Here is a 13,375-nt window from a genome sequence, read left to right on the forward strand (position 1 = left end):
GTAGCAAGAAATTCAGGGTAACTTTATCCTTGGCCTATTGCCGCACACAACGCTCTTTCTAGTGGAGGAAAGTAATAATCGCAAGAGGACTAAGTGGAATCTGATGTTTTCCTTTGTACAGTTTCTCAGCGTGTCCTCAGCAGAACAGTTATAAGCTAAACAGCATGTCCTCCTGTGCTTGGGAAAGATCAAAAATGGGAAGAAATGAATCAGCGGAGCATCTTTCAGCTCACCACTCATTGGAGCGAGCACTTAAAAATAAAATGCAAGTGGCACTCCATCCTTATCATCTCGTCGAAATATTTCTCGCTTAACTTTGTTCCATAAGCTTTATCACCACGTTGCTCTTCGTGATGAACTAATCCCCCGGCCTCTGTACCTTTCTTGTCGCATCGATCATCGTCACTAAGTGGGTTTTCAGTCGAGCAACACAAAGGCGTTTTATCAGCCTTTTTTGCCGCTTACATCTCGGGAATAGAATCACCTTCCCCGAGAAATTGTTACAATTGCCGATAACGATTTGTTTCGCGCGTGCGTAGCAAAGATTGTATAATTAGGAGCAACGTCATATATCTTTCTTATTAACAATTGCACTGCATTTGTATTCTGTATTCTTTTGACTCCCCTCTGTAATGCCTCTGGCCCTGAGGGTAAAATAAATAACTAAATAGAAAAAAATTCAGTGCCATTCCACTCTATGAAGAAGGATGACCACCAAGGCTTGGCGCTGTCCAAGAACTGCCTGAAACAAAATGCACTTGTTTGTAATTTGTGATTGAACATACATCCTAGCTTTTCGATTGATTGATTGTAGGGTTTTACGCGCCGACGCTGCACAGGCAATGAGGCACGCCATAGTGGAGGGCTCCAGATTAATTTTGACCACCTGGGGATCTTTAACGTGCACTGAAATCTCTACACACGGCCGTTTTTGCTTTACGCCTCCATCAGAAAAGCGGCCGCCGTGGCCGGGAATCAAACCCGCGTCCTTGTGCTCAGCAGCACAATTCCTAGCCAATTAGCCAAATGAAACTTGCGAGGACTAGAGTTTTATTCTAGTAGACAAACATACGGGGGCGCGTTTCCCTCCTGTAGAAGCCTGTCTATTGGCAGTAGACGGGAATCCTGTTTACAACTTCGCGCAACGGTACAGTCACCGCAGCAGCCAGTCATCATATACAGTTGAACCTCATGATAGCAAACACTGATATAGCGAAATATCAGCTGCAGTGAACTAAATACAAACTTTGGTTTGTCACACTTTATTTCAGTGACACTTATTCTTATAACGAAACTGAAACCGCGAGAGCCACACGCGATATCGGCTATAAAGAAAAAATATTTGGTTCGCGCGAGGCTTGAAATGCCAAAGGTAGCTTTAAAAAGCAAAAAGAAGGAAATGAGGAGACAGCAGTATGTAAAACTACAGTCAAAAAGAACCTTTCATGCGTCGACACTGTGGAAAACTTCATGCTGCAGTGCTGTGAAAAGCCACCAGGTGAAGATCAAATGCTTCTTCAAATAAATAAGAATGCAGGCCTGTTTTGACAAACGAACTTTTTTCCGTTGTAGTTTTGCGTTGTCATGTTCTGGCCCATTTACTTTGAAATGCCACAAAGAGTTAAGGATTACCCTACCTTGTTTGTAGCGCGTTCGAAGCCTAGAATAACGTGTTTTAGTACCTAGGATTTTTGCGCGAGCCTGATTGCTGTGCTGTTAGAGCCGAGATTGTTAGCTCTACTGTTACAATGAATATTGGATATAACGAACAAATTTACTGCCCCAATACTACTTCATTATAACGAAATTTGACTGTAGTGTATTTTGGGAGAGTTTTGATAAAACGAGAGTTACAGCCGTTTTCTGTAACGGTACTCCCACTGTGAAAATTTCCGTTCTACGCCGATTTGTGCGCACACGTTATATGGGGAAACCGAGACATATACAGCTTCACTCTTGAAAGAGTGGATCACGTGAACTGTAGTCTGTTGCACTTATGAAATACGATGGGTATCTGGCAAATGCAGCAGCCGTTGAATGTCTGTGTGAACGCTTGTTCACAAAGTCCGCGTAAACGTAGATGCACGTTGTTTGCCCGACTGTGTGCCCAGTTCCACTTGGCTTTCCCACATTTTGAAGTGGCCACAGTATGTGGCTGGATAGAAAAGACAACGGGTGCCGCAAACCGTACAAACATGCTACCTGAAGTGTTGTAGGGTTTTTTGGCATACAGGCACACTCGGTGGACTAGAGACAGGGTTCGTACAGGTCCTTGAAAACCTTGAAAACCCTTGAAATTGAGAATTGAGTTTTCACGGGCCTTGAAAGCCTTGATTTTTTTTCCTTCTCCTTGAAAACCCTTGAATTCATTGGGCAATAAAGAGGCCCGGATATGTGACCTGTTTTTTATGGCATGTCATTGTGGCCCTGCACACTCCCCATCAAAAACATGCTTTTACAATTTCAAGCCAGCTTGGGAGTACAGGGAGGCTGCTTTATGCAAGGGCTCATACAGAATGAAATCCCCGACGAGGGGGAATTAGGATAGGTCCCCTTCCCATGTTAGATGCTTTCTGCACTGCCTCGTCCTGCTAATCATTGTGCATATCCCCCACTACGTTTCGAAAATGAACGGTGCTGACACCCCAAAATGACTTAAAAAGGAGCACAGATTAGCAAGACTGAATGGGAATGTGAGAACATGGAGCATCTGGCTCGTAAGCTTTGGTGGAATATTTTATTTTTACATGTGTGATGGTGGGAAGTCCGAAATCTCCCCCCCCCCCCCTTTTTTTTTGTTGAACACACATTTAGGGGATGACAATGGCAGGAGGTATTAAGTTATGTTCCTTGCTACCCGAGACTGAATATTAGGAGCATGTGCAGAGCTCGGAAAAGTTCAAAATGGCATGCTTTTTTTGTAAAGCTCTCGGATTATTATGCGGGTGGCACTAAATGTGACCACTTCCTAAGGGTGGAGTTGTTCCACAGAGAGTTTTCTCAAGGTCATTTTTTGTAATGTAAGGAATCAAAAGTTTTGAGTGTGAGCAGAACACTAGTAGAACAGTTTGGTACATGTTCTTCCCTACACCCTTGAAAATGCCTTGACAGGGCCTTGAAAGTCCTTGAATAACCTTGAATTCTCGTATTTGAATCCTGTACGAACCCTGAGAGATAAATTTGCCAAGTTGTTCATAAAGTGTTGCCCACTTGCATGATCTTTGCACTCCAGTGTTGGATAGTGAAAGAAAACGCTGCTTCCACATGTGCCCCTCTGCAGTCACGACAGCAGCCAGTCACATGGCAAGATAGAAGCAGCACTGTTCGGACAAGATCTTTCAGATGCTGAAGGAGGACAGCTAAGCACTCCTTGTTATGTAGTGGTTGCAAAAGCCTCGAAGTCCAATTGCTGAGGAGTGTTTTCTCATTGTTCTCATCGTTTTCCTTTTGCATCTTTTTCATCTTCTTTTGGTTACTTTGAGTCAGTACACACTTGCGGCCACATCACCAAGCAAAGAGGACACTTCGCAGTAACGTACTTTTGTACTTCCCTAATTGCTACCTCTGTAATTAGCACAATGAAATTACTCACGTAGGCCTCAGTACATGCCTCTAATGGGTTTGTAAGTTAAAAGCTATAACACAGTCACTAGGCCCACCTAGAGCCCCTCCATCATGCCAAAGTATGCTTCAAGGGCAGTGTGGCGGGCTTTGGAGAAGCGCTTCAATAGCACTGAACCGATGTTCTTCGACCAGGAAGACATTGACGTACTCTTGGACCACATCGTGGTCATTGAAAGCTTTTGCTCGGTCCACCTGAAGTCCATATAACCATAAAGGACAGTGTTAATTCATGTTGTGTTGTGTAATGCAGGGGTGCAAGGCAGTTATGTTCCGAAAGACACCATCAACTCTCTTCATTTAAAAGTTCGGGTATTGCAGGGCTGCATTGACTTTTGAATGCACTCAAGTGGCCCATGCATAGTGCCGTTGGTGGTAAAAAAGAATTCTCAGATTGCCGAGACCCAAACCTTGGTTCTTAGCGTGCGAGCCCGATGCAGCCTCTCCTCACCACAGAGCCCAGCAGTCAAGTTTCTTAATTAAAGAGGGGGCCACGACTTTGGGCCTGCTCGCTGCTAGGGGCAGTTTATATTTTCTTTTTAAACTTACTGTTTTATAAATTCAAGGTGTCACCTAACCAGTGTCCCCTGTGACAGGTCAGGTGTTAACCTAGTTTCCTGCAATCACTGTTTACCCATGATTTCATCACTGTAAAAGCAAAAGTTTGTCATCTGTGGGAGGAGAGAAATAGCAGTATATTTACAGTAACATAATGTAGCTGCAGGAAACAAACAGCAAATTCGGAGACCTTTCAGAAATCTTAAGTGCTTGTAGTTCTTATACTGTGACCTCCAAGGTGTGTTCAGTAGTGTTAATACTACTTCGAAGGATCAGCGTTGCGTGCTCGTTGCTTCCTGCCTACCATGCACAGTTTGTTAGTTTTCTTCATCTGCACAGATCACAGGACGTTTGTGTCAGCTTTGACTGTTCTGGCTGTAATCTACTATAATTCTCTGAACTCAGCGTTGCGTGGTTTTGACTTGTACCAGGCTGGATGATCAGCCCCAAAAATATGGGCATTCGCTGAGCATTGCCAAAGACAGTTTCTTTGGAAGGCAAAGAAGTCCTGAAAGCTTACTGTCACCGCACAGACACAGAAATGTCGAGACTTCAAGCCACAAACTTGCTTGCAGGGTGTCTTGCCTTAATTAAAAAAAAAAAAAAAAAAAGGCGCAGTTGAGTTATGGCTGCATTCCTTGTGTTGCACTAGTTATTTTTTTAAGGTGTTTATTTATTATTTTGTTTATTTATTTTTTATGAAGGGATTGCTATATGTTACGTTATATACTACAGGTATTGAAGTGAAATGGGCTTTTTCTCTCATTCCTTCATATGTCTGAAGATTATTTGTATATTGTATGTTGTTGGTGCACTACGACTGTTTCTGTGGCCGCCCAAGCAGGCTTACAACCTAGTCAGGAGGGAATGCCTCCTTTTGCTTTGCCTTGCAGGCATCACTGCGCTATACTGCACAAATGGACCAGTAAATACAAATACAACTTGTGCGTGTTGGGGGAGTGCTGTCCACCTGAGAGACTTTTTTTCTTGTCCCCGGTTCCTCGCAGGTATGGACTTATCGATCCCCTCGACTTCAACCAGTGGCAGCGGCAGTGCGATCTTGTGCAAGGCCCCCGCTGCGTCCTCTCCAGCAGCCCTGACCGAGTGCGTCCGGCTGCGCCCCCTCTTCTGGTAAGCGGTGCTCTCGTCGTCTCGGCTGGCTCAGTTCGCTGGTTTAGTTGGTGCGTGCTTGAATTGAATGAGAGGACGAAGGAAAGGAGCTGCCGTGCAGCATCGTTCCCTCTTATCACTGGTGTCCTATTCTATTTGATTCTGGCATTTAATGTGCAAAACCACACCTTGGCTACGAGGCGTGCCACAGTGAAAGGCTCCCAATGAATTTTGACCACCCGGGGATCTTTAACAAATCTCGACTCGCGGCTGTTTCCGCTTTTTGTCTTCATTGTCTCTTATTCTCTGTTTGAGCTGGCGTAGTAGTCATTAAAACTAGCTCAGCTTTATAGTTCAGTGGGGAAAACATCTTGGATGCTTTGTGCACATTTTACCGTGATGCTGTTAGCCTCTCTCTGGTTGGTTGGGAAATTTCGTGTCGTTAAAAACCCAGGCAGGTCGCAGGAGTTCTCGCCTAAGACACCAAGCACATGTGTCAGGTTAATCAGGCATACAGCGAAGAGGTCAGTGTTCGTTAAAAAAACACGAAACAAGCATCAAAGCCTTCTTATGGATAATAGGTGCCTGTGAACAATTGAACCCCGTCCACAATGTGTTCCTGGTAAAAATTATGTTTGCAGTTTATGTTTGAAGGCTAGGCAGGACTACTGTCACTAAATAGAGCAGTTCTTTCCCAAGACGCCGAGCGCATGCGTCAGGCCAGGCAGGACCCGGCATTTGCTGCCAAAGAGGCTGAGCGCAAGCAACAGGTGTGCCGAGATGAGTAGAAACATTTCATACCCGCATTTGTAGTGGTTTACTACAGCTTCGCTGGACATCCACTTTCGCAGGGCGGAATGGCGACCTTTTTTTCTGACACCTTTTCTGCAATAAGAAGCTGTGAGCTCATGCGGGCAGAGCTCCTACAAGTGAGCGAGCAGCCAGCAGGCAGGGCAGCTGTTATCGCAGCAGTTTGTGAGGGAGCTGAGGCACTGCACATAACGGCTCATGATTGGACATTTTCTTGGCTGAGCATAGGCGCATTGTTGAAAACAGAACTTTGTGCCATTTAGCAAATTTAGAAGTCGTGTTTGATTAGTTGACCTTATTTATTATGTATTTGTTTTCAGATACTCGTAGCCCTTACGGGCTTTTGCAAGAGTGGGCAAGTACATCATAAACGACGCTCGTACACACAAAATGTACACAAGTCACTGTACAAAGAACAAGAAAAAGTAACTCGTGCTAGTTTAAAAGCCGTTCCAAGTTTTTTGCAAAGCTATCAGTGGTTTTAGGTTCCACAAGAACTTGGAAAAGTCAAGGTTATTCCAGTGTGCACGAGAGTTTTGACAAGAAGGGAACGCTTAAAAGCATCAGTTTTCAAAGAATTAATCAAAACTGCGTACGAATGATTGATGCAGGATGCCACTCGTTTGAAAAATTGCAGATACGAATCAGGGCGTTAGTTTATTTTGCTGTCGCATAGTTCGTAAAAAAAAATTTAAGCTTCGCCATTTTTCTACGGTAATAACGGAAGTTCAGCTTTGGCAAGTAAGGCTGTCACCAGCTGGTTCCTGTGAAACACTTCGTAATTAAATCTAGCAGCTATTCTCTGAATTTGCTCAAGGTTATTTATTTGATACTTTTTATATGACCCGGGTCTGAGGTTATGCTTCCGTATCCCAGAGTTGGCTGCAAAAACGTTGTGTATGCCATCAGCTTAACTTCTGCAACTTCTGTCCAAGCTTTTGTCTAATAAAACTGTGCATTTTTTGGGCACAGCCGCATATATTACGAGATACTTTAGTTTGCTTGATTGCTGAATTTCAATGCAATTCGGGGTATAGTTAAGATGCAAAGGCGCTTTCTTTGGCGTAACTGTTATACAAACCCGTTTTCTATTATTGATCTGCATATTCTACCTCATATTATCATGCACCAGGGGTGGAACAGCTGTGCCATTTGTGCCATTAAGCGCCAAACTTTTTTACCTGCACCATCCCGCGCCGAACGGCCACTATTGTGCCAAACTGCGTTTATCAGCGCCGTTCTGCGCCGCAGAGCCCAGATTGAGCAGTGAGATATGACCACCATGATGCCGCGTGCCCGAAAAATTGGCTGAAACATCGTGTTTTCAGTTTCAGTGCGGTTATGGTTTCGGTTTCATCAGAGCAATCAGCAGCTATGGAAGTTGGCTTTTGCTTGACTGTTAGGCCGCATGCACCTCCTTCACTTTGGGTTTATTCGTGGTTTTGTTTTTGTTTATCACGGTTTTGTTTGCCGGTTCCGGCCGCTGCGCCACAATCTATGGAACATGACCGAAAGTGAGTGAAATGTTTTTGTGCCACATCGCAAACAGATTCGCATGAAAAGTTCATTGGAAGTGAACTTAGGCGAAAATTTTTGACGAGCCTAGCTGCATGTATTGAACAAAATGAGTACTGGACGCTTTGCCCTCGCTGTGTAATTCGGTTCACCTTTGTTGGGAAATAATGACTCATTTTAGCCTGTAAACTTTGAGGTTAGATTTTGTTATGTAAAGGATGGGCCAGCATTAATTATGCATTCTAACAAGGCTCGTTACATAATCAACGGTGTACGTTTGTCGACTCTCACAACCCCATGACGGGCGAAGATGAAGATACGTTCTGCTTCGCAGGCACTGAAACCGCTGTACGATAGAAAAAATGCAAGCAAACGCCTTCTTTTGCGGAATGCTGCCGTGAGTTTGCCGTCTACCAGACATGAAGCGAGGCCTGTTATCTGGTCCCCTTCGACTCTGTGCGTGACTCTCTGAAGTGTGATAATGTGGCGCGGTCACTGGGGCATATTGTAACTCCGAATATTGTAAATTTCCAGGTATAGTACAAGAACTGCGTCCCTAGTTTGGAGTAGGTTCTAGTGCACGGTAGAACGCCTAATACAGTAGATAAATAGATTCAACGTGATTGGCTGCTGTGCCAGCCCTCTGCCAAAGGGCATTTCTGGCTGCTCCAAGCCTGCTGCAAAGGACACTTTTGCCTGCTCTGAGGGCTGCCCCCAAACCCATGCACCCTGTTCCACCCCTGATGCACAACGTTCGAAGAATAATTCAGCAATAGCTGGTTCCAGACGCTCCTAACGCAGGGGTGCGCAGTTTTGATAAAAGTCCGTTTTCCTGCACCAGACTGCTCCAAAAGCATGAAAACGGCGAAAATTGCGCCAAACTGCTCCGAAACAGTCTGAAAGGCAAGGATTTTGATGCTCGTGTCAGTTTCAGTGGGAAAAAAGGCCAAGTTGACAACAAGGTTTTCCCAGCAGCCCAAGTGGTGCTGTTTTTTCACGAGGACAGGGTGATCGTCTTGGTGTCGCTAGGTCTGCTGAACCCTCCTCGTCTTCTGCCTTCTGGTCACTGCGTTTATTGTTGCTCACTCACAAACACACAAATGACAGACAAAGAAAGGCTGAAGGGAAGCAAACAATGGTTATTGGCTCAGGCTTGGGCTGTGTTTACTTAAACGGCTTTTCCGATTGGGCTTTGCTATGGCAGCAGAAAACATGGCCACTGGGTGCAGCAGACACTGTGTAGTTCAAGCGCTCAGTGTGCTTCACCAACCTTTTTTCTGGTTTTATCATGTGTAGGTTACGCGGCTAGTTGGATTCCTGTTAAGTCATTTTATCTGTTGTGGTACTGAACAGTGACGTTAACGCTGGGATAATGTTGAGAACGTATTCCAGATTGCGGGAAGTTGCATCGTTCAAAAGATGGAGTCCATCGAAAACGACGTGGTGCCGACGACTCCGCCGTGGCTCTTACTTGAGTGCGAAATGCGGTGCGTGCGTCTGCAATCGGGGTTTGTGTAGCGAACCTTTAAACTCATTGCAGTGTTATAAAACGTTCAGTTATTGCTGTGTTTGACAGCGAGCTTGTTAGCCGTGGGAAATTACCGATGGACATGTCAGAAGTTGCGGCGCACGCTGCATCGCCGCGACGTGTTCGGGCATGCGCGCCTGACAGCAGGACTCGTGTTGCAAGTAATAATAATTGGTGTGTGTGAAGTGAAATTTAATGCCGAAAGCGGAGCGGCTAAACATAGTGAAGGTACTCAAATTACGATTGGGCTGAACATGCACATCGGGGATTGAAATGGTGCAACAACCACCACCTTGCCTTGTGCCTACATTCAATCGTACAATGCAGTCAGGCATTACACAAAAATTCATCGTAGCGCCGTCGTGTGTGTCTTCTTTTCTGTGTCCCGTTTCAAGCGCTACTTACGATGAATCAAAACCAACTAGCCCAACTGTCAATTTTATTGAACTACATTTCTATTACACAAAAATTTCAGCATTCACATGGTTAAAAAAAAAATGAAATGATGGAATGCTCACACTAACGCGTGAGACTTAAGGTAGGGAAGCTGTACGCAACCTTCGTGACCATCACGACGGTTTAAGTCCATGATTGTAGCCGATCTTTTAGTTTATGTTTAACTCTGACGCCAGGTACTACAAAATTATAGGCAGATTTTCATCTTTAATGTTGACCTCCTACTTGAAGGATTCATCCGAATAAAAAGTCAAGTGTAGTCTGGCATTGTCCTTGTATTTTGGTTGGCTCATCAACTTGAATGAGGCTATGTTTGGTCATTATCTCTAGCATAGTATCAGCTTGCAACTGCCCTGTGGGCACTGCAATTTGTGCATCCCAGTTTTCAACAGATGTATTAAAGTCTCCGGTAAGTATAACTCTGCCTCGGTTGTTGGTTAACGCTGTAAAGCAGTCGTATATTTAAAAAAATCCTGTGGGACTTGCAGGAGGCCGATGCATTTCCCTAATTACTAAACGGTGTCGCCAACAGAAGCCTTGCATTCAGTGGCGTAGCCAGGGGGGGCTAGGCCACTTGGTTTACTCATACTATAGCCACATATAGTATGAGTAAACAGTCGAACACACAGCAAGAACAATAGTGAGCATGTTTACTTATGCATTGGCAAAGCAACTTGCCAATATGTAATGTGGTGCAAACCCTACTCTGATGAAGGGAAGTTGCTTTGCTATGTGAGTAAACATCCTTGCTATTGTTCTTGCCGTGTGTTCGACTGTTTAGGTACTCCTACTATATCTGCACGCTCTTTGGGAGTTATTTGTTTTCTAGAATAATGTGTGTATATGTATATATAGTGTCTTATATTATGAGCACTTAGTTGATGAAGGGAAGTCCATTTCCTGAAACTATTGTAACTAGTGAACTCCGTTATTGTTTTTCAAGGGTGTTTATCTCTTCACTCATCCTGTTTTGGGTGCTCTTTGCGAATTTTCTTTCACGAATTATTTACATACATATGTGTCTGTATATATATATATATATATATAAATCTAGAGAAAGATAAACTCACAAAGCGCGCAGAAATAGTATAAGTAAAGAGTCGGATACACAGCAAGAACAATAACAAACAATGTTTACTAACGTAGCGGCAACGGGACTTGCCTTCATCAGAGTAAAGTTACATGATTTTGCTGTCGCAAACATTTTGAACACATTTCTTATATAGGTTTGCATAAAACTCTGAGAAAGAGCGGAAAATGTTTCGGAAATGGGGAGTGTGCATACAGTCAGGCTACGCCTATGTTACAACATCGACAAACAAACAAGAAAAATAAAAAGGGGGGGGGGGGGGGGGAGCGAGAGAGAGAAAAAGGGGTCGTGTTAAAGGGACACTGAAGTGATATGTAAACATTGCGGGATTACTAGCGCAAATTGTAGTCCGGAGTCCCCAGGCCATGTTTCGACCACTCTAGGCGCGTTTACGCGATTTTATTTAGTAGAAAAACTAATTCGGAAACGCTGTCCTCCTCTCTTTACGCTCGCCCGTTTTCTGTGGCGTTTTCGTGTGACGTCAGGAGGGGATGAGCTGGCAATTGGCTGCGCCACGGCTGCGCTACTGCACGGCTCCCCGGCCGACAGAGTCAGTCGGCCCAGCGTTTCGTCCGCCGGCCGCCGGCGGGTCGTCGCAATCAAGGAGGTTAAAAAAAAAATTGCTTGGTCGCAATTCGTTCGCTTAGTTGAAACGAAGCCAGGACACGTTTGTGAATGGAAGAATCTGCCTTTCTTTACTTGGTTTGTTTGTACACTGTATCTAGCTCCAAGTCAAGGTCGCTTCACAAAAGCGCTGCACATGCGACGCTTCGCTGACTGGTACGCCAGTAGGAAAATATAAGGCCTCTTGAAGGCGGGAGAAGAGTCAGCGAAGTCAATATAGGTACTAAGCAAATAAAATCAACTGATATTTTTACCGTACAGCGTAAAACTAGGGCGCGGGAAGCACTTTTTTGCGCTGGGCGAACAAGCACAGCGGTCAGCAGCACGACTACGCATCTGCGAACGCTTTTCCATCTACGAAATGCAATTGCTAGACGTGAGCTACTGTGGAAACTCGGGCGACGCTTACTGCACGATCGCAGTACAACAAATAGTCACCTAAGCGGCTTGAAATGCCAAAACTAAATAAAAGTGTAAACCGGTTGTACAATATATACCTTATATTAGCAAGACATTCGCGTCCCGCTCCGTAGCCTAGCAGTCTGGGGCGCTAGGAATTCACCTCAAATGTTTTGCGAGTCATGAGTTCGAATCCCCGCGGGTACGCGCTTTTTTTTTTTTGTAAGTTAACTTTTTTGTTTTCCGCCGATGTTTTCTATATTGAGTTCACCTTTTTTGGGCCCGCAACGTTCATGGCTATACGAACTAGTTCACAAAACGCGCGCAGGCTGGCACTGGCGCGCTAGCGAGTTCTCGTTGGCGTGCTGTTGCCATAAGCACCGACTGCTTGCAGGCAGTGGGCACAGGCCAGAATGAACAGACCCTTGGCCTGGTGCGAACACGCTTTTTACGATACAGGCATGAGGGAGGCAAGCTCCAAATATGGGGGAAAAGCGCATGGCATTTGGGCGTCTGCGGGTACGCGGAGGGCGTTCATGCACTGCGTAGGTCTCGGCTAGTGAATGCTACGACTACAAGCCGTCCTGGGAGGCTTATCTTGTGCATTTTACAGCCGACAACATGGCAGAAGCGCGGTACGATGATTACTGAGATATTGAGAATGCCCATCCAACAAAGCCATTGGTTATGTTTTACAGAACCGAAACCGAAACCGAAACTTGTGTGATTGCTAACCTTGGCCATCGTCCAATCACGGCGCCCCTCCTCTCAACGTCACAGCCTTAGTTGGTGCGGCCGCCGCAAACCGCGCATGGTAGTTTTTCTTCTTTCGCGCTTTGTAAAATAATTACCGATTTGTCAACCGGATAAACGATGAAAAGTGTGCTAATTTGAGCCAGTCTACGCAGTGCAAGCAAAAACGGGAGCTTGACAAATTCACTTCAGTGTCCCTTTAACAATGCAGCGTTCAAGGTTGCACCATGACGGGTCAACGTATGCCGCGCGGGCTGCAAGTTCAGACAATGGGGGAAACTGGACAACCGCGGTTTGAAAAGAAAGGGAAGAGTATACACTGAGGTATTCAGTGACTGCTGAGACTGGTTCGGGGGGAAGCGAAGATGGGTGTGCCCCCCGCGGGTCAAGAGAATAGATAGGGGGCACAAAAGAGCATTTCACAGAAGCTAGCAATTGAACAGGAAATAGGTAGGGTCACAAAAGGTTAAACATGAATAGATCACAAAGAGATCACAAACATGAATAGATCACAAACATTTTGAACACATTTCTTATATAGGTTTGCATAAAACTGTGAGAAAGAGCGGAAAATGTTTCGGAAATGGGGAGTGTGCATACAGTCAGGCTACGCCTATGTTACAACATCAACAAACAAACAAGAAAAATAAAAAGGGGGGGGGGAGCGAGAGAGAGAAAAAGGGGTGGTGTTAACAATGCAGCGTTCAAGGTTGCACCATGACGGGTCAACGTATGCCGCGCGGGCTGCAAGTTCAGACAATGGGGGAAACTGGACAACCGCAGTTTGAAAAGAAAGGGAAGAGTATACACTGAGGTATTCAGTGACTGCTGAGACTGGTTCGGGGGGAAGCGAAGATGGGTGTGCCCCCCGCGGGTCAAGAGAATAGATAGGGGGCACAAAAGAGCATTTC

At 45.1% G+C, this 13,375-nt stretch overlaps 1 protein-coding gene across 5 annotated transcripts in view; it reads left to right on the top strand.

The window, feature by feature from the left end:
- LOC144168858 (uncharacterized) overlaps positions 1-13,375 on the top strand; it is a 95,650-nt gene that overhangs the window by 12,970 nt on the left and 69,305 nt on the right. For all 5 annotated transcript variants that reach the window (XM_077697851.1, XM_077697849.1, XM_077697850.1 and 2 more), the window contains exon 2: positions 5,187-5,310. In XM_077697851.1, the coding sequence (XP_077553977.1) occupies positions 5,189-5,310 (122 nt within the window). In that variant the 5' untranslated portion in view covers positions 5,187-5,188. The remainder of the gene's footprint in view (positions 1-5,186; positions 5,311-13,375) is intronic.

The sequence above is a fragment of the Haemaphysalis longicornis genome, unplaced genomic scaffold (genome assembly GCF_048455015.1).
Source record: "Haemaphysalis longicornis isolate Haplotype H1 unplaced genomic scaffold, Haemaphysalis longicornis Haplotype H1 scaffold_2, whole genome shotgun sequence".
NCBI lineage: Eukaryota > Metazoa > Arthropoda > Arachnida > Ixodida > Ixodidae > Haemaphysalis > Haemaphysalis longicornis.